This window comes from Rhineura floridana, chromosome 4, assembly GCF_030035675.1.
Source record: "Rhineura floridana isolate rRhiFlo1 chromosome 4, rRhiFlo1.hap2, whole genome shotgun sequence".
Taxonomy (NCBI): Eukaryota; Metazoa; Chordata; class Lepidosauria; order Squamata; family Rhineuridae; genus Rhineura; species Rhineura floridana.
Genome location: NC_084483.1, coordinates 165,915,401 through 165,941,344, shown reverse-complemented (window position 1 = coordinate 165,941,344; position 25,944 = coordinate 165,915,401). Strand labels below are relative to the sequence as shown.

The 25,944-nt window shown below is 43.5% G+C and overlaps 1 protein-coding gene and 1 long non-coding RNA gene across 2 annotated transcripts in view; one reads left to right on the top strand and one right to left on the bottom strand.

Annotated features, from left to right (window-relative positions):
• Positions 1-11,214: 11,214 nt before the first annotated feature.
• LOC133383771 (uncharacterized) lies at positions 11,215-17,079 on the bottom strand. Its single transcript, XR_009762407.1, has 3 exons — positions 16,518-17,079; positions 14,523-14,603; positions 11,215-11,338 (listed from the first exon to the last, which is right to left on the bottom strand). It is a non-coding gene; the product is annotated as an uncharacterized LOC133383771 (long non-coding RNA).
• CAPN2 (calpain 2) overlaps positions 16,541-25,944 on the top strand; it is a 60,046-nt gene continuing 50,642 nt past the window's right edge. The window contains exons 1-2 of the mRNA XM_061625084.1: positions 16,541-17,085; positions 25,165-25,234. Of these exons, the coding sequence (XP_061481068.1) occupies positions 16,849-17,085; positions 25,165-25,234 (307 nt within the window). The 5' untranslated portion in view covers positions 16,541-16,848. The remainder of the gene's footprint in view (positions 17,086-25,164; positions 25,235-25,944) is intronic.

Genomic DNA, 25,944 nt, shown 5'->3' with positions numbered 1-25,944 from the left:
GGTTCGAATCCCCACACAGCCATGAAGCTCACTGGGTGACCTTGGGCCAGTCACTGCCTCTCAGTCTCAGAGGAAGGCAATGGTAAACCCCTTCTGAATACCACTTACCATTAAAACCCTAATCATAGGGTTGCCCATAAGTCAGAATCGACTTGAAGGCAAACCAACCACCACAGTTGTTTAATCTATATGTAGAACATATCATATGGAAAATAGAATTGGACCAAGATGAAGGAGGTGTGAAAACTGGAGGGAGAAATATCAATAATTGAAGATATGCAGATGAGATCATACTACAAGTAGAAACCAGTAACGATTTGAAACGAATGCTGATGAAAGTTAAAGAGGAAAGTGCAAAAGGTGCAAAATAGGGCAGCTAGACTGCTCACTAGGGCAGGGTATTGCCAACATGTCACCCCGCTGCTGAAAGAATTGCACTGGCTGCCCATTTGCTACCGGGCCAAGTTCAAGGTTTGAGTTTTGGTGTATAAAGCCCTATACAGCTCGGGACCAGGATACCTGAAAGACCAGTCAATCACTGCGCTCTGCAGGTGAGGGCCTCCTGCAGATACCATCTTATCAGGAGGTTCGTTCTGCACAATATAGGAAACAGACCTTTAGTGTGGTGGCACCTACCCTGTGGAATTCCCTCCCTTTGAATATTAGGCAGGCGCCATCTCTATCTTTTCAGTGCCTTTTGAAGACTTTCCTCTTTCAACAAGCCTTTTAAGTTGAGACCTATCCCAGTCTGCATCTGTGTTAGGATTGCTTGTTAATATGTTGTTGTTTTTAATAATGTTTTTAACCCTTTTTTAAAATATGTTTTTAAAGCTTTTTTTAAACATGTTTTTAACGTTTTGTTTTAATGTATTTTAAGGTCTGTTTCTATGATGTTTTAAAGTGTTTTTAGTGCTTCCTCAAATTACTCTTAAGGTTTGGTGAGGCAAGGCTTCTTCAGCAAGATTTGTTTGTTTAATAATGATTTGTTTAACCATTCTTGCTTTAATTATGCTTTCCAGCAGGGCAGATATTAGGCAAATGAGTCTGTAATTTCATCTCTCCCCCAATTCCTTAAAAAAAAATTCAGACAGGTGAAACTCTGCACAAAAATTGCAGTAGTAGCGTCCCGTGAGAGTCTCTGCCATTGGCTCTAAATATTTAAATCAGAAGCTTCAGGAAAGGGCTGGAGGAAAACCTTGAAAACAATCCACCTTCCCCTTCCCTTCCTTCGCTTTTCTGAGTGACAGCCACTTTTCCTTGAATAAAAGATGTCATCCACCAGGATTTTGGAGCAGGGAATGTGGGCTAATTATTAGCTCTGCCCTTCCTGTCTTATCACATTCCATTACAAATACAGCAAAGTAAATATAATATATAAGAATGTCAAGTCTTGTAAAAAGTATAGCTAAACAAGCGAACAAAATGTAAAGTATTTTCTACAGCTAGTATCAACCAGTTTCTAGGGATGGGCGAGAACTTAGATCCAGTTCACATTTCAAGGTGAATCTATCAGATTTACACTTTCCAAAACAATATGAGAATCAAAACACAGCCATCCTTCAAAATTTGCACTTATTCGAATTTTCCAATGCAGTTCACCAAACAAGGTTTACAAAAATGGGTATGGTAGGGGAAAGTGTGCATAAAAATGAATATATGAGTGAAAATAACATACAAAAATACATGATATGACAAGAAATTGCTTGCAAAAATTTGTACATTAGTCAAAGCTGTGTACAAAAATGTGTTTATTAGGATAAATTAGCACTAAAATGCTGGAGAATTTTCATGAGTATTTTAAAAAGAATTGCAGATTGCTGCAGAAATGTGGAGAACTGAATTTAAGATTGGAAAAATGAGAAACAGACAACCAAAATTGATAGATCTTTCCATCCCTAATCATGGCCCAGCTGACCTCTTACGCGCAACTGAAGAATTAGAACTCTCAAACCAGCAATTCCAAAGGAAATACAGTTATGATGACAGGTTTTCATGGTAGATGATAGTCTTGTCTGTGAAGTCATGACAGCCTAGTCTCTTTTCCATTTTTTCCCCTGGAAAATGGTCACTTTCCTTCTCCTCCTTATAAAAACTCCAGTTTCTCATCTGCCTGTATTGCCATTCTGTGGCTCTTTTCAGTTACTCCATAACAGCTGGCTGTTTGGGTAAAATCTGGCAGCCGAAATTGAAAGAAATGTTGCAGTCACATGGAAAAAATGACTTGGAATAACCTCACGAGTACAAAAAAACCCAACATTGGAATTTGCTGTCCCCTCCCTTCCCTCCCACTGCTCTGAGCTCAGCTCACATTGCCAGAGGGTGTGGTGGACACAGTTTCCTTGTCTGTTCCTCTGCAGCTTCAGAGTTCAGTTCTATTAGTAAAGCTGCAAGGCAGCTCTACACGCATGTTAAGTGAATGGCACAAATATAATGAACAAGGTTTTATAGTTGGGATTAATATCAATGCTTGATTTCAAATCCCTCTAGTCCTCCTCCTCCAAATCTACAGAAGCAGACCCCAGAATTTACTGCCAGGTTTATTTATTTGTTTATTTCCATTTATGAATCACTTCCAGTGAAACCTCTCAGTTATTTAACAATAAAAACATCCACAATACATACATAAATAAAGCAATTTCATATGTAAAAACAATTAAAACAAATTCAAATATAAAAAACAATTAAGACAATTTAATACATTGAAAAATTCAAATCTAATTCAGATATAGATTATGATAAACAATCTTCACTTAAAAAAGGCTTGTTCAAAAAGGAAGGCCTTCAACAGGAACAACAACAAAAAAGACAATAGAGATGGTGCCTGTCTGATACGTCATGGGAAAGAGTTCCAAAGGATAGGTGTTGCCATGCTAAAGGTCTGATTCCTACAATTTACAGAACTATGAGCTCTTGATGAGCTAGTATCTGCAGGAGGCCCTCTCCTGCAGTGTGCAGTAATCAGTTGGGTATATAAGGGGTGAGATAATTTCAGGCGTTTTTGGAATGTAGCAAGGTGAGGTTTGAAAACTGACTTCTGAGCAATAGTACTACAAGGTTTGGGGTGGGGGGGACTGTGACGCCCTTCCCTGGTTCTCCCTGTCAGGTTCCCACCTGCTTGTGGCTACTGCCTTTCACTAGGCACCACCAGGGATACCACCAGTCCGGACCGTCCTTTATATGGTTTCTCACTCTGCTCTAGCACAGATCTCATTAGATCCCCCTGCTAGGCAGCACCACCAGTCACGTCCTATAACCAATACTCCCAGAGACTTTGCCTGAGTCTCTCTCTAGCTGGTTACTTTTGTGACTGCGTGCTTATGCTGTTCCTAACCCCCGTGTATCTTTATAGATAACACATACAACTCTGGGTTGCTCTGGATACTTGAATTGTTATTAATCCTCCCTTCACCGCTGCCACCATTAGATACTGTTTCTGTTCAGCCTTGGTAATTACCTTGCCCTCCCTTCTGGTATGTATATCCCCCAGCCAAGGATCAGGCCTTTGGTAAACCAAATAAGTATTTATTAAATATCAGAAATAACAAGATTAGTTTTAGAATGTTTCACAAGGGTATGGTTTCATCTATTCCTGTTTTGTACTTGACTTATTATTAATCAGAACTCCAACTCCCTCTTTCTCCACACTCCTGACCTCCACCCTCAAACACCTCTTTCTCCACACTCCTAACATCCACCACCAAACACCTTCTTCTCCACCCTACTAACATCTCCCCAGATTCAACTGTCATTCTTCCATTTATACTCCCAGCCACTCAAAAGCTCAGCCAATCATCCAGCATTCTACTGCTCATGTACTCCCCCCTCCTCTTTCACTCCACTTACCATATGTCTTCTATATAAACAGCACTTGAAATATTTACCCTACAAGCAGGAACATCACAGGGACCTTTTGATTTTTTCACAATGTACTACTGGGGGAAAGGGGTTTGGATTTCCCACAGCCATTGAGCCACGATTGCACATTTCCAGTGCATTAACATACTCCTCTGAAAAAACCACGAGATTGAAAACAATGCTGGACATTTGATCTGAGTCACAATTCTTTTCCTCTGCATGCATATCAGGAAAACTTTTATGTTTAGTGGAAACAAAGTAACTGAGTTCTACAAAAGAGAGAGATCACATATTTATACTGTACAACTTAATGGAGCAACACATCTTGCCTATCATGATTGTACACTTATGCACCCGGGGTACAGGACAGTAAACACAGCAGTGTATCTGCTTATAGACAGGTGTGGTGAAATGTCTCAGAGTGAACAGTTCTCTTTGTTTTCGTTTGATTTTCAGACAACATGTGCAGGCAAGTGAAAACAGTACAATAAATGTACTGCTAAGATTAAGAGTCTAACAGCATATACATAATACATGTGTCACAGGAATTCAATGATAACATTAAATACTTGCCCACATAACTTTGCTCAGATGCTGACACATAACAGTAACCTAACCCATTTTTACACAGAAACAAGAAAAGCTACTTCTGAAGGGGTAAGTTTAAATGGGAGAAGTGACAGAGGGAAGTTGCTTTACTGTTTTCTTGCCCACAGACCCTTGCTGACAGACCCTCTCAGATTCATTTATTAATTTATTAATTATTTAATTTGTATCCCGCCCTTCCTCCCAGCAGGAGCCCAGGGCAGCAAACAAAGCGCTAAAAACACTTTAAAACATCATAAAAACAGGTCTTAACATACATTAAAACAAAACAGCATTAAAAACATTTTTTAAAAAACGAACTTTTAAAAAGGGTTAAAAACATTATTAAAAAACATATTAAGCAATTCTAACACAGACACAGACTGGGATAGGTCTCAACCTAAAAGGTTTGTTGAAAGAGGAAAGTCTTCAAAAGGTGCCGAAAAGATAGCAGAGATGACGCCTGCCTAATATTCAAAGGGAGGGAATTCTGCAGGGTAGGTGCTGCCACACTAAAGGTCCGTTTCCTATATTGTGCAGAACGAACCTCCTGATAAGATGGTATCTGCAGGAGGCCCTCACCTGCAGAGCGCAGTGATCGACTGGGCATATAAGGGGTAAGAAGGTCTATCAGGTATCCTGGTCCCGAGCTGTATAGGGCTTTGTACCCCAAAACTAGAACCGTGAACTTGGCCCGGTAGCAAACGGGCAGCCAGCACAATTATTTCAGCAGTGGGGTGACATGTTGGCAATACTCTGCCCCAGTGAGCAGTCTCACCGCCGCATTTTGCACCAGCTGCAGCTTCTGGACCAACCTCAAGGGCAGCCCAACATAGAGTGCATTACAGTAATCCAGCCTGGAGGTTAACAGTGTGTGTGGACAACAGTAGTCAGGCTATCTCGGTCCAGAAACAGCAGCAGCTGTCTCACCAGCCGAAGCTGGTAAAAGGCACTCCTAGCCACTGAGGTCACCTGGGCCTCTAGCGACAAAGATGGATCCAGAAGCACCCCTAGACTACAGACCTACTCTTTCAGAGGGAGTATGACCCTGTCCAAAGCAGGCAACTGACCAATTGTCTCAACTTGGGAACCACCAACCCACAGTGCCTCCGTCTTGCTAGGATTCAGACTCAGTTTATTGGCCCTCATCCAGCCCACCACCGAGTCCAGGCAGCAGTCCAGGGCTTGCACGGCCTCTCCCAATTCAGTATCATCAGCATACTGCTGACACCTCGCCCCAAAGCTCCTGATGACTGCTCCCAAGGGCTTCATATAGATGTTAAGAACATAAGAACATAAGAAGAGCCTGCTGGATCAGGCCAGTGGCCCATCCTGTTCTCACAGTGGCCAACCAGGTGCCTGGGGGAAGCCCGCAAGCAGGACCCGAGTGCAAGAACACTCTCCCCTCCTGAGGCTTCCGGCAACTGGCCCTCAGAAGCATGCTGCCTCTGACTAGGGTGGCAGAGCACAGCCATCATGGCTAGTAGCCATTGATAGCCCTGTCCTCCATGAATTTGTCTAATCTTCTTTTAAAGCCGTCCAAGCTGGTGGCCATTACTGCATCTTGTGGGAGCAAATTCCATAGTTTAACTATGCACTGAGTAAAGAAGTACTTCCTTTTGTCTGTCCTGAATCTTCCAACATTCAGCTTCTTTGAATGTCCACGAGTTCTAGTATTATGAGAGAGGGAGAAGAACTTTTCTCAGAGAGGGAGAAGAACTTTTCTCGAGGGAGAAGAACAGCACGGGGGACAAGATGGTACCCTGCGGCACCCCACAGCACAGCTGCCAGGGGGCCGAAAGACAGTCACCCAATGCTATTCTCTGAGAACAACCTTGGAGATAGGATCGGAACCACTGTAAAACAGTGCCTTCAATACCCATCTCACCAAGTTGGCCCAGAAGGATACCATGGTCAATGGTATCAAAAGCCGCTGAGAGATCAAGTAAGAATAATAGGGTCACACTCCCCTTGTCCTTCTCCTGATAATGGTCATCCATCAGGGCAACCAAGACTGATTCAGTCCCATAACCAGGCTTGAACCCAGACTGGGATGGGTCAAAATAATCTGTTTCATCCAAGAGTACTTGCAGTTGCTGCACCACAACACTCTCAATCACCTTCCCTAAGAAGGGGGTATGTGCAACTGATCAGTTGCCTTGCAAACAATTCACAATGGGCCTCCGAAGGGTTTAAGACTCCATTTCCTGGAGTTGATGTCAACAGACCCCTGACAATACGGAAAAGCTCCACTGGATGGCTACTTGAGGATGCCATGGAGGCAGAGAAGTGGGCCTTCTTCGCCGCCCTCACCGCCACACAGTAGGCACGGTTATGATGTTTTACTCGTGCCCGATTAGCCTCACAGCACAACTTTCGCCACTTGCGCTCTAGTCGTCGTCCAGCCTGTTTCATTGCCCTTAGCTCACTGGTGTACCAAGGTGCAAGCCGGGCTCCACAGTGCCAGAGAGGGTACTAAGGGGCAACCGAGAGCCCAACGCACTTCGCTGTTCCACAGCATGACAAGGGCTTCAACAGGGCCACTTGCTGTTTCTACTGGTAACTCCCCCAGGGCATTCAGGAATCCAGTGGATTCCATTAGGCTCCGGGGGCGGACCATCTTAATCTGTCCACCACCTCTGCAGGGAAGGATCAGAGCCATAAGTCTAAACTTCACCAGGAAGTGATCTGACCATGACAATGGGGTGACATCCACCCCCCTATCTCCAGACCACCCCTTCCTCCATCTGGAGCAAAAATCAAGTTGAGGGTGTGCCCTGCCCTATGTGTTGGGCCAATAACAACTTGAGACAGCCCCATGGTCGTCATGGAGGCCATGAAGTCTCGATCTGGAACATGAGAGGCAGCCTCAGCATGGACATTGAAATCACCCAGCACTATCGTTCTGGGCACCTCAAACGCCACAGCTGAGATGACCTCCACCAGTTCGGTCAGAGAAGCTGCAGGGCAGCAGGGTGGACAGTACACCAGCAGTAACCCTAGTTTACTGTCTCCTCCGCCCAACACCAGGTGCAGGCCCTCACAGCCAGCTCCAAGACACAGTGCTTTCCTGGTGACAAAGATGGAAGTTCTGTAGACCACAGCAACTCGTCCCTGCAGCCTGTGCTGGTGCTGCACCGAGTATCCAGGTGGACAAAGTTGGGTCAGATCAACTCCTCCCAGCTCACCCACCCAGGTCTCAGTAATGCACACCAAATCGGCACCTTAATCCACAATCAAGTGATGGATGAGAGTGGTCTTATTATGTACCGATCTGGCGTTAAACAACAACACACACTGGCCAGTGGGCACAGCAGACGAGCAACGAGGAACTCATCCATGAGAGGAGTGGCAGCAAGGAACAAGGCGCAGATAGCCTTGCCTTCTCCTTCTATGGTAATTCACCACATCCCCATGGCTATACTTCCCTTTGCCCGTAATCACTGAAATTGGGGTGGCATCACCCATGTTCCTCCATACTAAGACTCCTCCTAAACACCTAATATGGGCCCAACATGAGCCCACCAATGAAGCCTGCCGGAGCGAATTATCCCAGTAGGCCTCTGAGAGGATTGGGAACAGTCACACCCATTCAAACCTTTTCACACAGGGCTCATCTACTCCCCTTCCTGTCTCACACCCAGGGAGGGCCAGCCTTCTGCCAGTTACAGACTCTCACTCTGAAGGCATATGCCAACTTTCTCCTATCATTCAGTTCACTGCACAGGCTCCCACCCTGTGCAGGAACTACACATGCACCACACGCCCTCCCCACCACCAGTCTCCTCTAGACTAGTTTAACAGAGAACACATTAAAAAAAACAAGAAAAAGTAATAGGAGGGGGGGTAGCATCCTCGCCCTCGGGACTCCTTAAGGGGCTCCCCAATGGCTGCTGGGCTTGTATGCCTCCTGGCCCAGCAAGCAGCTGTTGCAAGAGGCTGTGAGATTAACTGCAGCCTCTCTCTGGAGCAAGGGCCAGGCAGGGGGTCCCAGACCTTGCAGCGCTTACCAGGGACTTCCGCTGTCTGGACAGACAGCAGCCCAAAGGAGCTAGCAGCAAGCACCCAGATGCCAGATACTCACTCCCAGGGCAGGTCTTCTTCAGTCCCCTAGTGCTGCAGCTCTTAAGATCCAAGCAGAGAGAGCCTTCTCCATAGTTCCTCCACTCTCAGAAGTTCAAGGGGGTGGCCCAGGAGAGGGCATTTTCTGTGGCAGCTCCTAAGTTGTGGAATTCCCTCTCCCCAAACATGCAACTGGCACCTTCATTATACAGCTTCAATTGTGTGCTGAAGACACACCTCTTCACCCTGGCTTTTGACACAAGGTGTGTATTTTTAGGACCTCTCTAGCTGCAATTGCAATTTGATTTAAATTGTTTTTAATGCTGTATTTTACATTGTTGTGACCTGCCCTGGGACCTTGTGGTAAATGGTGGGTGGTAATAATAATAATAATAATAATAATAATGCAGTTCCCAGATTCTTTGGAACAAGCCATTACTGTTTCAAGTGATATAATACTTCTTTAAATGTACTGGAACTCTAGTTAGTGTGCATACATACACAACATATATGTACACATATACATACACATACCTAGATTTACATCCACACTGGAAGGGAGATTGTATCCTTTGTCATCAGTGGCCTTACAAACCCTGTCTAATCGGTGCCATGACAGCTACACAGCAGTGTTCATTCCACAGTGATAACAGGTGGCGTGGCTAGCCCACTGCCAAGATGGCTGCTTAACCTTGGACCTTGGTGATATTCCTCATTTCTTTTTTACTGCGAACAGATGATTGGCTATACTTTCATGGTCTGTGAGTGGCTTCGGTTGGGAGACTTAGAGAGATCACAAATGCTCTCATTTTAGTTCTCCTAGCTTTTAACATCCCTGTTCTGTTACATTGCAACTTTTGACAGCTCAGTGAGGGTGAAACTGACACGCTCAAAATGGCGACTAATAAAATGAAGATGGGAAAACTGTCAAAGGCCCCTGCTGAACTCTCTCTGGCGGATTTAGCTGCACAAATGCAACAAATGCAAATTAACCTTATATAGAGTTGGCAAGCTGCTCTCAAACCCTTTGAACAGTCATTTAAGGATCTGACCACCCACGTTGCAGAAATTGCTACACCTGCTGATGAAGCTTTTGAGCTGGCTTTAAGACAAAAGATCAGAACTGACCTCCAAATTAAACTGGAAGATCAGCAGGATCGTAATCGCAGGCAACGTCTGTGCATGCGTGGGTTCCCGGAAGGGACTGAAAAAGGAGATATGATTGCTTTTATTGTTGAACTGCTTACGTAACTGTGCCTTACAGAACCTGTAGCAGAAGCTGATCCTGAAAGGACTCACCATGCTCTGCATTGTAAATCAAAGGATGGTGGTCCCCATAGGGACATTGTTATTCACTTCCAGAAATTTCGCAAGTCAGAATTAATAACTGCAAACACTTAAATGGATTTCCTATGAAAATGCTGAATTACAGATTTTTCAAAATGTCTGCCCCGATACCCTGCTGCTCTGCAAGGGTTTCAAGATGTTCACTGAGATTCTGCAAAAAGCTAACATTCCTTTCCGCTGGGATTACCCTTTAAAGCTTATGGTGCATCGAGGAGACCATTTTTATACTGCTTCAATGATAGGTCAAGCATCTGTTTTATTACACGATCTTGGGCTTGACCTCCTGAACCTACCATCCGAATCCCCACACAACAGAAATACACTTTCACCTTCAGCTGAATGGTCTAGCCGAAAGAAGCGGGGTGCTTCTAAATTTATACCTCCTAGCCCTTCTGCAGATCAAACTGTTGGCTTCTCTTCCAAACCCGACTGGATTTTCTATCAGACAACCTCCATTATTTTGTATGTTTGCTATTCTGAGGAATGTTGCTGCTTATCTTTGAACTTTTTCTCTGCCACTATCCCATTGTTGGCAGAGTTGACCCGTAGGGAAACCTGGGATGTATTTCCAGACTGTGAGGCTGCAAAGTCTCCCCCACGATATGGGTTGAACAGTTGCTCTAATTGTTTAGATCTTGTGTTCCTAAAAATGTTTTGTCACTCCATGCCCTCTCAAAGTCACATTATTCCCATTCTCACCAATCCAACCTCCAGCTATAACAAGCTTAGGAAATGTCTGGACTAAAATTGTTCCCTTAATGGGAAAGGATTGGGCACTTCTGTGAAGCATGCTAGAATCGGGACTTTATTAAGGAAGGCAGATCCTGATACTGCTTTTTTGCAAGAAACGCATCAAACAGATGTGTCCTTTAGTAAACTTAAAGGTCAATGGATGGGCAATTATTACACAGCTTGTGAATCATCCAACTCCAGAGGAGTTGCCATTATTATAGCTTCTAGAAGTCCTTTCCGCATAGCAGAATCGCTTTTGGATCCCAAAGGATGCTACTTATTTCTTTGCAGTTCCATAGGAGACTCAAAAATAACTCTGGCATCTATCTGCTCCCCAAACACTCAACAACTCTCCTTCCTGTTTGACACCTTAACTCATCTTGAAACATTTGGTGAAGGTGATATTATTGTTGGAGGCAATTTTAATGATGTTCTGCACTATGGTAAAGATAAGAATGGAGCAAATCACCCCACTCCCTGTCCTGACTCAGATTTCTCCCATGTAATAGATAAATTAGTTTTAATAGACATTTGGCAGGAGTGTAACCCAACAGAACACAATAACACTTTCTACTCAAAAAGGCATAAGGTTTATTCATGCATAGCTACATTTCTGATCTCCAAAACGCTGCTCCCTGCTGTTGTTGATGCACACATTGGTCCAGTTCTAATCTCTGATCACGCCTTTCTCTCGTCAGCGGTAGATTTGAGGCAAAATGGGTCCCACACTGCCTCCTGGAGACTCAATACATCCCTCCTACATCAAAGACATTTGGTTAGCAAATTTAAGGAGTCATTCTCTGAATATTTTAAGCTCAACATCTCTCCTGATGTCACCCAGGCGACAGTGTGGGATGCTATGAAATCAGTAATGAGAGGTTAGTGTATTAAAGAAGCTTCCATACTAAAAAAACAGAGGGAAGCTACTAGAACAGCTCTAATTGCAGAAATCTCTGCCCTTGAAACAGCCCATAAAAACAAGGGTGGCTCTAAGATATACCACAAGCTAACAGCAAAATGTACAGAGCTGCAGGTTTGTGACATAAGTCTCATTTATACAACATAGTGATACTTTGAATTCAGAAACAAGAACTCTAAGCTCTTAGCCAAAGCAGTGCACAAACAGAGACTGAGAAATGTTCTTTCTAGTGTGCTCTCTTGTGAAGGCAAAAAATGTTGTACCCATGACTGATTTTAGTTCTGCATTTGCTGATTTTTACATTAATCTGTATGGTACAGACTCACTGGAAGATTTTTCTATTGACACATTTTTAAAAGACCTTCAAATTCCCCCATTGAGCCTGGAGCATAGAGAATACATAAATAGTCTTATTCTTTCTGAAGAAATAGAAGTCATTATAAAACATCTGAAAAATGGAAAGACTCCAGGTCTTGATGGCTTTGGTGCAGAATTTTATAAGACATTTAGTGAAATTCTCCTTCCTCATCTACAAGCACTGATAAATGGAATTATGAAGTGAGATAGGATCCCACATTCCTAAACCTCATAAAAATCTGTGTTCTCTGGTGTCCTATCGCCCAATCGCCCTCCTGAATCAAGATACTAAGCTACTTACTTCGATAATGGCTCAGAGACTATAGGTCTTTCTCTCTAGATACATTTGCACTGATCAGACAGGTTTTATTCCTAAACTGCAACTTTCAGATGCTGAAAGACGGGTTCTTAATATTGTCCATCATAGTTCATGAACAGGTACTCCTCTTGCACTAATTTCCCTAGATGCTTTCAAAGCCTTTGACCATCCTGAATGGCCTTTCCTAGTCTGCTTATTAACTAAGTTAAATTTTGGTCCATACTTCCTTAATGTCATTCATCAGTTTTGTTCTGGTTCCCAAGTGACAATTCGTATCAATGGATTTGATTCCCCTTTTATTAATTTAACAAGAGGCACCAAGCAGGGATGCCCTTTATCTTCTATAGAAGTACTGGCAAATAAGTTTAGAGCAGACCCTAATATTAAAGGTTTGGTTATTAATGGCCAAGAGCAACCTCTCTGCAGATGACATACTCCTATTTTTATTAGAGCCTCATGACACGCTCCCACGGCTGCAAACCCATTTAAGCTAATTTTAAAGAAGTGGCAGAGTTAGAAATCAACTACAGAAAGTTTGCATCAATTTTCCCTTATGAGCACAGGCGCACTTGAGTGATATATTTGGTCTCCTGTTGGTGTTTGGTGGCTTTAAATATCTAGGAGTAACTGTTACCAGAGACTTAAAACAATTAAAAAAGGGTAACTTCGATCCATTAATACAAGCTACTAAAACTGAGCTTTATTCTTGGAAAAACCTTTCCCTTTCTTGGCTTGGCAGAGTGGCTGCAGTGAACATGGCCATTCTGCCCAAATTCCTCTTCCTCTTCCAAACTCTTCCCATTTATCTCCCTGAGACACTCCTACAGAAATGGCAACAAATGCTTGATTCTTACTGTAACAGCGGTAAACGTTCATGCTTAAGTAAAAAGGTCCTGTATCGCTCGAGAAATAAGGGAGGTTCTGGCATGCCAAATCTGCAACTATATTACAAAGCTTCACAGATTAAACAACTAGCTCAAATGATTCATTTTGATCTAAGTATACTTTGGATTTCAGTGGAAATTACTTCGGAAGTGAAATGCCCATCAGCACGATCACTCCCTTTGTTACCGCCATCTAACTGTGCTCTTTCCTCAGTCACACACCCTTTCTTGAATGCCACCTTGAAAATCTGGACTCATGGGTCTGCAAACTAGCGCCTTGGCCATCCCCCCTTCTTCCATTCTTAGATCACCCCAAATTTCATCACATTGACAAATATAGGCAATTTGAAGGTTGGGAGCTGAGAGGATTGCTAACGATGCAAGATCTGTTTGGTAGAGGATGTCCTTTACAAACTTCTCAATTTGAAAAACATCTCTCTGGGTTAAGAGTCAACTGGTATAGAATCTTACAAGTATCCTATTTTATAAATACAATTTACAAAGCAGAAGGTTTGCCACATTCTTTGCATCCTATGAAGCCATGCGTAAACAAGGAACTTTTGGGCAAAAAGGCGTTATCTCTATAATTTATATCCTCCTATTAGAGTTTAAATATGGAAAAGAAACTTCGGCTAAGCTTGGGCTAAAGATCTGGGGAGGGAAATCACAGAAGAGGAATTGAGTGATGTATGGGTAGGCCCACACTCAAGAGCCACCTCAGCCCTCATCAAAGAAAATGCTTTGAAAGTTATACATCGATGGCACCTCACTCCGGTCCAGCTGAACTATATCAGCTCCTCCCTCCCCCCTCTGTGCTGGAGGGGATGCTCGACCCGTGGCCATTTCCTACATTTATGGTGGAACTGCAATAATGTGAGACAATTCTGGAGTGATTGTTTTCAAATTGGTAGTAAAGTTCTTAAAGCTACAATTATCCTGGATCCGGCCTTGGCACTTCCTTTCCTTAAAGGGGGTTTCATTGTTCCTAAAACTCAGATTTCTCTCCTAGCCAGATTCCTACTTGCAGCAAGGCTTGAAATAGCAATTGGAAGGGGGCAGAAAATTTATCCATTAAAAATTGGTTTACCAGACTTTGGCAACTTGCACTAGATGAAAAATTAACTCAAGAGTGAAAAAAAGCTTGGGGGGAGACATCCTCCAATAAATTTACTCCAATATGGTATCTCTTTTTATGTTACGCCACCCTCATCATTAACTTCCTTTTGGTAGGATGTGTACCCTGCTTTTTAATTCTATTATTCTGCTTTCTGGCATTGTTTCTATTTTATATATAAAACTTCTGTTGCTGAATGTACTCTTCTTCTATTTTATATAGAGTGACATTTTATTGTACTTTCTTGTTTTACTGGTTTATTGTTACATTTACTAGAAATCTCAATAAAACACTGTTCACACACAAAAAAGAAAGAGAGGTGGAGATGCACTGGAACTGTGTCTCTACCTTATGTTAAACTTTCAGGTCATTGGGAGATGATGGATCACCTTTAAAAATGGAATCAATAAGAAGAGATTATATTCTTCCCTGCAACAAAACAAAACAGTGATAATAGCATTGGTGCCACTACCGGGGGGGGGGGGAGGAAGAGAGAAAAAGAAGCACATTTAACTGGCACTGACTTAAATGTTCAGGCAGTGATGTAGTTAAAGTGAGACAGGTAGATCAGGCGGCAGACACTGGAGGTGAGGTGGGGATCAGTGGTGAGGTGTTGGAGACAGAACTGAGAGTTCCCTAACCCTCCTCAGGTGCAGTGGAGGATGCTGCCCCATTGCCAATGTTGAAATAAAATTCAGCTACTCATTTGGTCAGCTTCTGTTCATGGAATAGAGGATGGCTATCAATCAACTTGTCCTTCACCCAAATGGCTTGGACTAGCCTTGGATGTGGTTGTGAATGGAAAAAAAAACCTCAGAAATCAGCTCTGCATGATCCAGAGGTCCAATAACATTATGAACCCTCTTCAAACAGGGGTCCTCTGCATTTTGCAGTCATATTGGCGCCACTGGCCCATTGGAGGAGTATGGGGCTAGCATGCGTACTTGCCACCACAGCAGGAATATGTCCCATTGGACTCGGTGGGATTTACATCTAGGTGTAGACATATATAGGACTGTGGTATTCCATAATCTAACAAATAGGTAAAAAGAGAGGATTGAAAAAATAACAGGGGAAGAAGTGGAGGTGTACACTGTTTTTCAATTGGTGTCTTTAGTTTTATCATTGCAGGGATTGTTTTAGTCATTTTTACACACACACACACACACCTGTATGGATACAAAAGGGGCAAACTAGATTTTCTTCTGGAGAGCAAACTTCATCCTTTGAGTTATAGTTCATTCATTTATTACATTTCTATCCCACCTTTTCTCCAAGCAGCTCAAGGTGATGTACAAACATTATTTTTCCCCTCTCCTTTTCCTCACAACCCTGCGAGGTAGGTTAGGCTGAGAGACAGGGACTGGCACAAGGTCACCCAGTGAGCTTCACGGCTGAGTGGGAATTCAACCCCTGGTCTCCCAGGTCCTTGTCCAACACCCTAACCACTACACCACACTTCTGAAAGAAAATGCCATTCTATGTTTTTCTCTGAAGTCAGTCCTATTTATTTTTTCCAATGGAGATAACTGTCAAGCAAACAGGCTTAGGGTTGCAGCCTTGTTTTAATTCCTAGTTAATGATTCTGTTCTAATTTTTGCAAGGGTCCAGCAATGGAGTGGAGACAAGTTACTGTGGGGGGAGGGGGTGTGCTTAGCACACACACATGCACTCGTTTCCCCTCTAGAGCCACCAATGTCACGCGGCAGCATCTAGAAAAACCCTTCAGAAATTAAAAAAAAAATGATCAAAAAGGGAAGGATGTGAGAATAGGGATCTTATTAGAGTCTTTCTATATTCATCTGTGAAACATTAGAAGGCAGTAGTGTTAGTAGCCAATTCAGAAGTGGAAGGTCCCTTCATGTTAATCACAGCCACCACCACCCTTATTTTGCTACTGGTTGAGAATGAGATCCTGCTTGACACCTTCTCCCACAACAACAGACACCCCAAGGTGCCAATCAGCCTTAAAGGGGAGTGTTAGCTACTGAGAAGAGTCTTCTCAGTGGCTGATTTACCTCTTTTCACTCTGATTGCTCCAGTCAGCAGGAAAGGACAAGGAAGCATGCTAGAAGACTCTTCTCAGTGGCTACCACACTCTCCTTTCAGGCTGATTGGCTCATAGGATTCTGAAGTCATAGGGACCCTACTCCCCCAAAAATAAGGGGTCCCTGAGATCCCGGGAAACTACATCCTTGTTAGAATGTAACAAGGACTGTTTTCCCCTAAGCGGGACAAACAACGGTATGTGCGTGTGTGGCAATTTGGCTCGGCACAACAGTGTGGTATATGCAAAGGCTGAACTCGCCCTTCCCCCACCCTCCCATCGAGATCGTCGTTTACCCTTATCTTCATAATAATTAAAGAACGCGGGAGATCCCGTCTGTGGCGTCTCGCCTGGCCCTTAACAGAGCAGTAGTTAGAACTGGTGGGCGACACAGGCCCTTTTACACAGCCTGAAGCCCGAAGCCCGACCTAGCCACACCCCGAGCGTAGTGATGATATTTTTCCTCTCTTTGCAATGAATCATCATCAGCCCGCTTGGCTCCGGATGCTGCCGCCGTTGCTTTGCCTTAAGTTTCATACCGAGCAGGAGGAAGATTTGCACTCTGATGTCAAACTCTAGAGGCACCAGGAGCAGCACCACCACCAACAACAACAACAGGAGGCGACCATGTCTGGGATCGCTGCTAAATTAGCAAAGGAAAGGGAGGTCGCCAGAGGCTTAGGCTCCAATGCAAAGGCCGTGAAATATTTAAATCAGGACTTTCAGGCGCTGAGGAACGAGTGCCTGGAGGCTGGGAAGCTCTTCCAAGACCCTTCTTTCCCCGCGGCCGCCTCTTCCCTGGGCTACAACGAACTGGGACCAAACTCCTACAAAACTAAAGGCATCGTCTGGAAGAGACCGACGGTAGGCGAAACCAGACGTGGCTGTTAACACAGAACTTTGGTGGGAGGGGACGAAAGGGAACAAGGAGTTCTGCACTCGGTTCGGGGATAGTAGAAGGGGAGGATAAGGGAGGCGGCAATGAAAAAGTTAAACCTGAATACAAAACTGGGAATAGTTGGATTTGTTTCTTTTTACTGTGTAAATAGGAGCTGGGACTGTGCATGGAACTTGCTTACTGAGGATCTAAGAATAGTTTTGTAAACTCTTCGGATTAGATCACCCCTGAATTCTGCAGAATCTGGGTTTGTTGGCTGTGGACCATCGCCAGGGAAAAGAGGAAGGGGGAACAATCCAGCTTCAATACTCAATATTACTCCAAATCACTTCATCACCCTTTAGCCATCCTGCCCTGCGTTCTCTTGGAGTATTTAATGGAGAGCTAATGGAGTTTGTGGGTTTGTGTTTATCCTTTCCATGCATTCTTATAGCAGATTATAGGGAACATTGATGGCTGGTTGCGGTCCTAATTCTGGTTTAAAGAACGGAGAGCAAGAGGGTGTTGTTCATGGGTATGTTGCACAAGTTTTGAGTTAAGTTGTATAAAAAAGTTCACTCTGTATAGGAGGCAGAAGAGGGTGGGGCTGGAATTGGAACCATGTCCCTTTGTTTCTATACAAACCAATCCCGGATAGCAGTAATGGTTCCTACAGGATGCTGCGGAACCAATATATCCGTTCTTTTAATTTGATGGAATTTGTCGCCCATGGCTCCTGCTGGAAGGAAGGGCAGTGTATAAATAAAATAATAAATAAATAAATAAATTCTAGGCATGTGTCCTCAGAAGTGCTACTTGATTCAGTGGGGCTTAATCCGTACTAAGTATGTTCAGGATTGCAGCTTAATATGCACACAAAATATTAAATATTCTTGTTGCTCCCTACAGGGAAAGAAAGTTCAAATGTCTGTAACAGGAAGTGCCCATCACTCCAAACACAACAGGCGTTAAGAGGTGTGGCAGTAGACTAATCTGATAGATTAAAAAGTCTGGTTTTGATTGTTTACGCTCAGCCCACTTACCATCTTTGCTATGTGTGAACATAAAAGGCTTGCTGGATCAGATCAAAGGCCTTTCTAGTCCACTATCCTGTTCTCATAGTGGCCAGCCAGATGCTAATGGAAAGCCTGCAAGCACGACATAAGCACTATAGCTCATTTGGGCTTAGAAGGTTGTAGGCTTTTAGAAGTTATGCTGACTGTATATGCCAAGGCACAGAGGTGGAGTGAGGTGAAATGGATAAATACAAGTTTGAATTCCAAAGTTCCATCTGACTCGCCTCAGAGATGCTTTCATGCTTACCTTTTTTGCCCTAGTTCTATGGACCACACTCAAAATCATCGTCTTGTTCATAGGGGCCAAACTACATGCTTCACTTGCCATGGGGATGCCATTGAAAACAGTTTCCCCATTGTGAGAAGAATTGCGTTGAGAGTCTTTGCAACTCCACAGGATGTGTGTAGCTACTATTAAGAGAAGTATTACTGATCACTGTGATGAGGTCTTCTAAAATTTAGACTATAAACGTTATGGCTGAGCAGAGATAGCCAGCATGGGGGGGCTGTTTTTAGTGAAGATCCCTATGGTGAGTAAAGTGTGCACAAATCCTGGGTTTAGTTGTCATTTAGTTGTAATCTTGCATGGTTGGTTTCCATTAAACCAGTGTGTGCTTAGACAGTACTATTCATGCACCCAATCCCTGCATTGTGAAATTTTCCTGTTTTATGTTTTCAAGAGTGACAACAGATCATATGCGCTCACCTGTGGTTTCACTTCTCCTGCTTTCATGTTAGATTAGGCCATACACTAGGCCTCCAAAGGTAGTGCATGCTTTTCATTAGAACTTTGTAAGCAATGGCCACCTATCAGGGATGCTGTCACAATGGGCTTCCTGCATTGGCACGGGGTTAGGCCAGATGACCTTTGAGGTGCCTTCTAATTCTGCTATTAAGCCATCTCTTCATCTTTCATTACCTTGCCTGTTCTTTTTCTATCTTGGCAGCCACCCACTTCTCCAGATACATTTATTGATGCATCTCCCCTGCATTCGTTTATTTTTCAGAACTAGTTTTGAATGCAGCTATTTACATGCTTCCATCCTTTATTTATTATTTATTATTTATTTTTAAAACTTATATACCGCCCGACTAGCAATAGCTCTCTGGGCGGTGAAAGTAGAAAGTACAAAGTAGAAAGAGCCAATTTTCCTTCTAACACTTTTGAACAAAAGGTATTTTCTTGCTAACATATCCAACAGCTTTTAAACAGTACCAGGAGCACATGAAAATAAATATTTTTTCTTGAGGGTAGGAGCCAGCCAGACCTCCAGAATCCTATCAATCTGGTCTTTGAAGAAGAGAAGGCAGCTGAGCAAAGTGGAGGCCTCTGTATTCAAGGAATTGGACTGCAAGAGTCAGTATGACTGTTTCCATGGCTGCATGCTTTGCCTAAGGGCAGAGGGGGTCAAATTTCAGCTTAGTAATAAAAAAAATCTGCTTGAGTTTAGCTGTTAACAAGATCAACAGAAAAACACCAGTCATATTAAATAGAAAAGTAGGGGATATGATTGGGTTGATCCATTATAATGTTAATAGTCATGTAAAGAGGAAAACCTCAGAAAGTAACAGCACAACTCCATACATTTTTACTTCAAAGCAAGTCCTGCTGTGTTCAGTGGGTTTACTCATAGGTAAGGCTGCACAGATTGTTCTAGATGTGATAATTGTAATGCACTCTACCTGAATTACTCAGACACTTACAACTGGTCTAAATTGCAGCAGCCAGATTAGTGGCTGGGATTCCCTTTACAACTGAGTGTTGGACTATGATCTGGGAGACCAGGGTTCGAATCCCCACACAGCCATGAAGCTCACTGGCTGACCTGGGGCCAGTCACAGCCTCTCAGCCTCAGAGGAAGGCAATGGTAAACCACCTCTGAATACCACTTACCATGAAAACCCTATTCATAGGGTTGCCATAAGTTGGGATTGACTTGAAGGCAGTCCATTTCCATTTTCAACCCCTGTTATAAAACAGCTGCATTGGTTCATTTCCAGGCCAAATTCAAAGTGCTCACATTAGTGTTTAAATCCCTAAACGACTTAGGCCCCAAATATCCAAAAGACTGTCTTGTTCCCTACAGACCCTCTGAGGTGTTAAGGTCAGCAGAGAGGGTCCTCTTGAAAGTTCCACCACTCTCCAAATTTCAGGGGGGGGGCTGGGAGAGGACGTTCACTGTGGCAGCTCATAGTTGTGGAATTCTCCCCCGAGAGGCATCTGACACGTTATTTATTTATTTATTTAATTTGTATCCCGCCCTTCCTCCCAGCAGGAGCCCAGGCGGCAAACAAGGCACTAAAAACACTTTAAAACATCATAAAAACAAATCTTAAAATACATTAAGACAAAACAGCGTTAAAAACATTTAAAAAACTTTTAAAACAGGTTGAAAACATTATTAAAAACACATTAAGCAAATCTGACACAGAGACAGACTGGGATAGCTCTCAACTTAAAAGGCTTGTAGAAAAAGAAAAGTCTTCAAAAGGCGCCGAAAAGATAGCAGAGATGGCGCCTGCCTAATATTCAAAGGGAGGGAGTTCCACTTTAATTACAAAGTTTCCATATGCTGATCAGGGCTGGCACCAGAGGGTGGCCAGGTCAGGCCCTGGCCGAGGGCCCCTCCTTAGGGTGGGTAGTGCTCCCTTTCGCATCCACGCCGCAGATTGCAGAGAGGGAGCTCCCAGGCACCCGCCCTACTGCCTCACATGCATGCCATCAACCAAGATGACGGAGGAGACATCAGTCCCTTAGGGAAGCCTTGGCTGCCATTTTAGTTGATGGCAGGCTTGTGTCCGCAGCTCAACTAGCATTTACATCAAAGGAGAGGTAGGTGGAGCATGTGGAGGGGTTGCATGCCTGCGCAGCAGTAGGGGGGTGCCTGGGAGCTCCCTTTCTACAATCCGTGCTGTGGATTGCGGAAAGGAGTGCTACCCACCCACCCTAAAGAGGGGCTCTTCAGGTAGGGATAGGTGGAGTGGGTGTGGGGCTGATGCTGACCTCTTTACCCTGACCTTTGCACCTGAAATACATTTTCAGCCCCCACTCTGCTCTGTTGACTGTAATTTATTTTAAACTGTTTAATACTGAATTTTAAATCGTTGTAACCTGCCCCGGGACCTGATGGTGAAGAGCACGTAATAGATTGAACTAAAATAATAATAGTAATAGCCTTAAAATACTAAGGAAAAATAGGCATTCTTCCTCCACCTTGGCTCCTTGCACTGTTAATTATCAGTTCAAATGGAAAGGCATTTCTTCCATGCTAGCTCTGTCTTTGAGCTGAATCAATGTTGCCCACAATTCTGGACTAGGGAAAGGGTTAGGGTAATAGCACAAATTTCTACTATTTGGGGGGGGAGATGTTTGCCTCCATGATACTGAAACATGGTTGGAGAATTACTGGAGCAAATATTTTTAGGGGTTCTGGATTCTCACTAAGACTTTGCCATCTTAGTGCTCTCCAGATATTTGGACTACAACTCCGGTCCTGGCTGGGACTAATGACAGCTGTAGTCCAAAACATCTGGAGGGTACCAGGTTGGCAAAGGCCACACTAAATTTTCCATTTTTAAAAAATTAGCAACTGCTTATGTGCCTTTAACAGCCGCTTGATTTGCAGCAATTAGTAGGAAACAGTCCTTAACTTCATGCTGTGAAAAGCTCCCCAGTTGCAGATTTCTGCATAACAAGCTAGAATTAGGCTGTGGGCACACTAGTAGCTTCAAAAGCAGTGAGAATGGTTTTTCTGGCTGTGTTTTGAAGCAATTCTGCCCCTGGCTGGACACACCTCCCTTCCCCACTACTGACTTTAGGCCTTTCAGGACCACAACAAATTGTTGGGCTAGTCACTGGCTACAGACACACTTCTGGTTTTCCTGGCTTTCTTGGTTTTCTGAACACTGAGACACAATGCTAGTAAAAGTCCACCCCCTTTTACTCCAAAACCTCAGAAATTGCAGCTCCAGTGTGTTTCACCTTGAAGTCAGCTTCACACAGGCTTCAAAACTAATTGACCAGCAGCCCTGTTTTCACTCCAGGTGTGTCCAATGAAAACACTTTTGTGTGGCCTCAGGCAGACACAATGATTGGCCCAACGGTTTGCTCTGGGCAGTCCTAATCAGTAGTAGGGAAGAGAGATGTGTCCAGCCATGGGCAATCATGTTTTAAACATGTTTTAAACTGAAACCAGAGAAAACTGAAGGTCTTAAGGACAGGGCTTGAAGTGGGTGCTGTACTGTCTTTGTTTTATCCGTATGGCTATTTAAACTGAGTTTGCAGTATTTTAAATGTTGTTAAATGGTTTTAATATTTCAGTAGTTTAATTATATTTTAATGCAGATTTTTGTATGTTCTTAATTATGTGTACTTTTTATCTGGAAGCCGCCTTGAGTTCCAGTTTGGAAAAAAGGTGGGGTGTTAGAACAAATTAAACCAGAACTATCACTAGAAGCTAAAATGATGAAACTGAGGTTATCATACTTTGGACACATAATGAGAAGACATGATTCATTAGAAAAGATAATAATGCTTGGAAAAACAGTAGGGAGTAGAAAAAGAGGAAGGGCAAACAAGAGATGGATTGATTCCATAAAGGAAGCCACAGACCTGAACTTACAAGATCTGAACAGGGTAGTTCATGACAGATGCTCTTGAAGGTCACTGATTCATAGGGTCGCCATAAGTCGTAGTCAACTTGGAGGCACATAACAACAACAAAATAATAATAATAATACATTCTGGCTGTTTTTGAAGCAACTGGTGTGTCTGCAGCCGCTGTCTCTGCCTGAGCCTACAGCAAAGTGTTTCCATTGACCAACCTGGACTGGCAGTAGGTTGATCTACCAATCAGTTATGAAATCTATCTGAAGCGGAATTTAAAAAAACAAAACACTTGAGCTGATCTGACTAGGTTTTAGAGTAAAAAGGACCTGAGTTTGCTGTGATGTTGTTTAGGTTGTTTTTAACTGTTTTTAATTATGTGTTTTTAAATTGTTGTAACCTGCCCTGGGACCTTTGGGTTGACCTTTGTTATAATCAGTCAATCAATTAATTAAACAATGTTGTGTCCCCATTTTCAGAAAACAAAGGTGGAGACACACTGGAACTGGCACAACAATAAGTGTGTCTCTACCCTAAAAATCATTATAGCAGGCTAGAGTGATTCCCCTCTCCAGCCCATCACACTAAGAGGTAAACCCCACTGAGCTCAGTGGGAGTAAATATGCATAGGATGGCACTGACAGATTTTAAATAGATCCCATGTCCTTCTAAGAAATTTCCTAAAACTTGCATATTTTGTGAAAATGGATTATGTTTTAGAATCATAGAGTTGGAAGGGGCCTTGTAGGCCATCGAGTCCATTCCCCTGCTCACAGCAGGAAATCCACAGCTAGAGCATCTCCCGCAGATAGCTGTCCAGCCTCTGCTTGAAGACATCCAGCGAAGGGGATCCCACCACCTTCCTAGGCAGTCGGTTCCATTGCCGAACTGCCCTTACTATCAAGAAGTTCCTTCTAATGTCCAATCTGAATCTACGCTCCTGCAACTTAAAACCATTAGACCTAGTCCTACCCTCTGGGGCAGCAGAGAACAAATCTGTACCCTCCTCTATGTGACAGTCCTTCAGGTACTTAAAGAGTGCAATCATGTCACCCCTCAGCCTTCTCTTCACCAGACTGAACATGCCAAGTTCCTTCAACCTTTCCTCATAAGACTTGTTCTCCATACCAGCTATCATCCTCGTCGCCCTCTTCTGAACCTGCTCCAACTTGTCTATATTTTGTGTCCTTTAGTATGATTTCTTTTCCTCATATTTGATGTGGACATGATTATGCCCTCTCCATCTGCTTCCTAATTCTGCCATTTCACTAAAAAAGAAAAACATAATTAAAGGAAACTGGTAATTGGACCCTGAACCCTGTGAGAAACAGAAGCTGACCTACTAAGGGGCAATTACAAATGCCCTAATCTTGCAAAGGAAGAAGCTGCATGAAGAAAGCTTTTGATTAAAGCAGTTATGGGGGCCTTGTGGCCCTTCAGATGTTGTTGGACTCCAACTCCCACCATCCCTGACCAGTGGCCATGCTGGCTGGGGCTGATGGGAGTTGGACTCCAACAACATCTGGAGGACTGCAGGTTCCCCATCCCTAGATTAAAGCCCTGGCTTCACTTTGTTTTTTTGATTATGTTAAGTTTTCAAAACTTTAATAAAGAATAAATGCAAAAAAAAAAAAATCCAGATCTGAAAAACCAGGGGAGAACAACACAGAAATGTTTTGGAAGGCAATTATTTTGTAATGACTTTAGCTGTCTTTAGGCATTCTGCAATCAGGGATAAGTAAACACATGTGTGAATTCCTGTCACCCTCCACAAGTGAGGCAAAGGTCTGAAGTTGGCAGTCTGCTGTACTCATGAAAGCTACACACACGCTTTAGAACCCTATAAAGCAAGAGTTCTAAAGCACATGGGGAGCCTCAATGCATATAGGAGGCTTCCTGCTTCAGATGTTCACCCTTCAATTTGAGGAGGGTGATGGGAACAGTGATGGGGTAGACCTAGCACACTTGTCCCCACTGCTCTCCCTCACGTGTTTATTTAATCCTCATGCAGAATACTGGAAGTGGGCTAAAATTCTTGTTTGTAAAAAGTGAACAGAAAAAAGGATTGCAGTTTCAGAGAAAAGGGCTTGTGTTGAAGTAGTCAGGATACTCTCAATGGGGAAATGTGATCAAGCCATACCTCTTTCAGGTTGCAACCCTGAACACAAGTGGTCTGCTTCGATCATATTGACTTCACTGAGAGTTAACCAGTTTAGCTGTGTTCAAGATTGCAGCCTTTTTGCTCTGTGATGGGAAACATAATCCCAACAGTCTTCAGACATGCATGTACTGAAAGCAAGTTTTGTCCTTGGACATCAGCCTGGAATGTCTATATCTTCAAATAAAATATCTTAAGAATTGCTTCTTATTGCTTACTTTCCTAGGAGTTGTGTTCCAATCCTCAGTTTATTGTTGGAGGCGCCACCCGGACTGACATCTGCCAAGGAGCTTTAGGTAAGTCGGACACTATATGAGCATTCTTAACGTTATTCTTAACAACTGGTATAGCACAGTGGGGAGGAGAGCCTGGCTGGGAGTTCAGAGTCTGTGAGTTCAAATCCCTGCTTGTGTCTCCTGGGTGTAAAGGGCCAGCTAAAGATCACCCCCACAGTGAGTGGCTCAGGGGTTACATGCCCTGCCACCTGTGCAGCCGTGGGCAAGCTGCATCGTCCCAAGGAGCCCAGTTGCCCCCCAGCTGGCAGTTGCGGACAAGGAAGGGGCTGGCTTGTGCAACTGTGGCAAGCTGAGCAGGCCCTAGCCGGCTGGGGAGGACTAGCCTCAGAGGGAGGCAATGGTTAACCCCCTCTGAATACTGCTTACCTTGAAAACCCTATTCATAGGGTAGCCATAAGTCGGAATAGATTTGAAGGCAGACCATGCCATTCAAGATAATTCCTGTCACCCTCCGCAGGTTGGAGGGCCAAGGTCTCCAGCCTTGTTTTAAATATTGTTCTTTGTGTATCTGAGGTGTTCCTTTCTGCACGAGATGGATTCCACATTGTTCACTGCTCTTTATTGTAGTTTTTCTTATCCTGTACTGTTGCCATTGATTATGTTTTGAGAGCTGACAATATACAAAGAGGTCTTTCTGTAGGTGTGTTAGTGGGGAATTTCCAAAATACCTTCATTTTCTGAAGGATAGGAATTGAGTTATAAGAGAAATT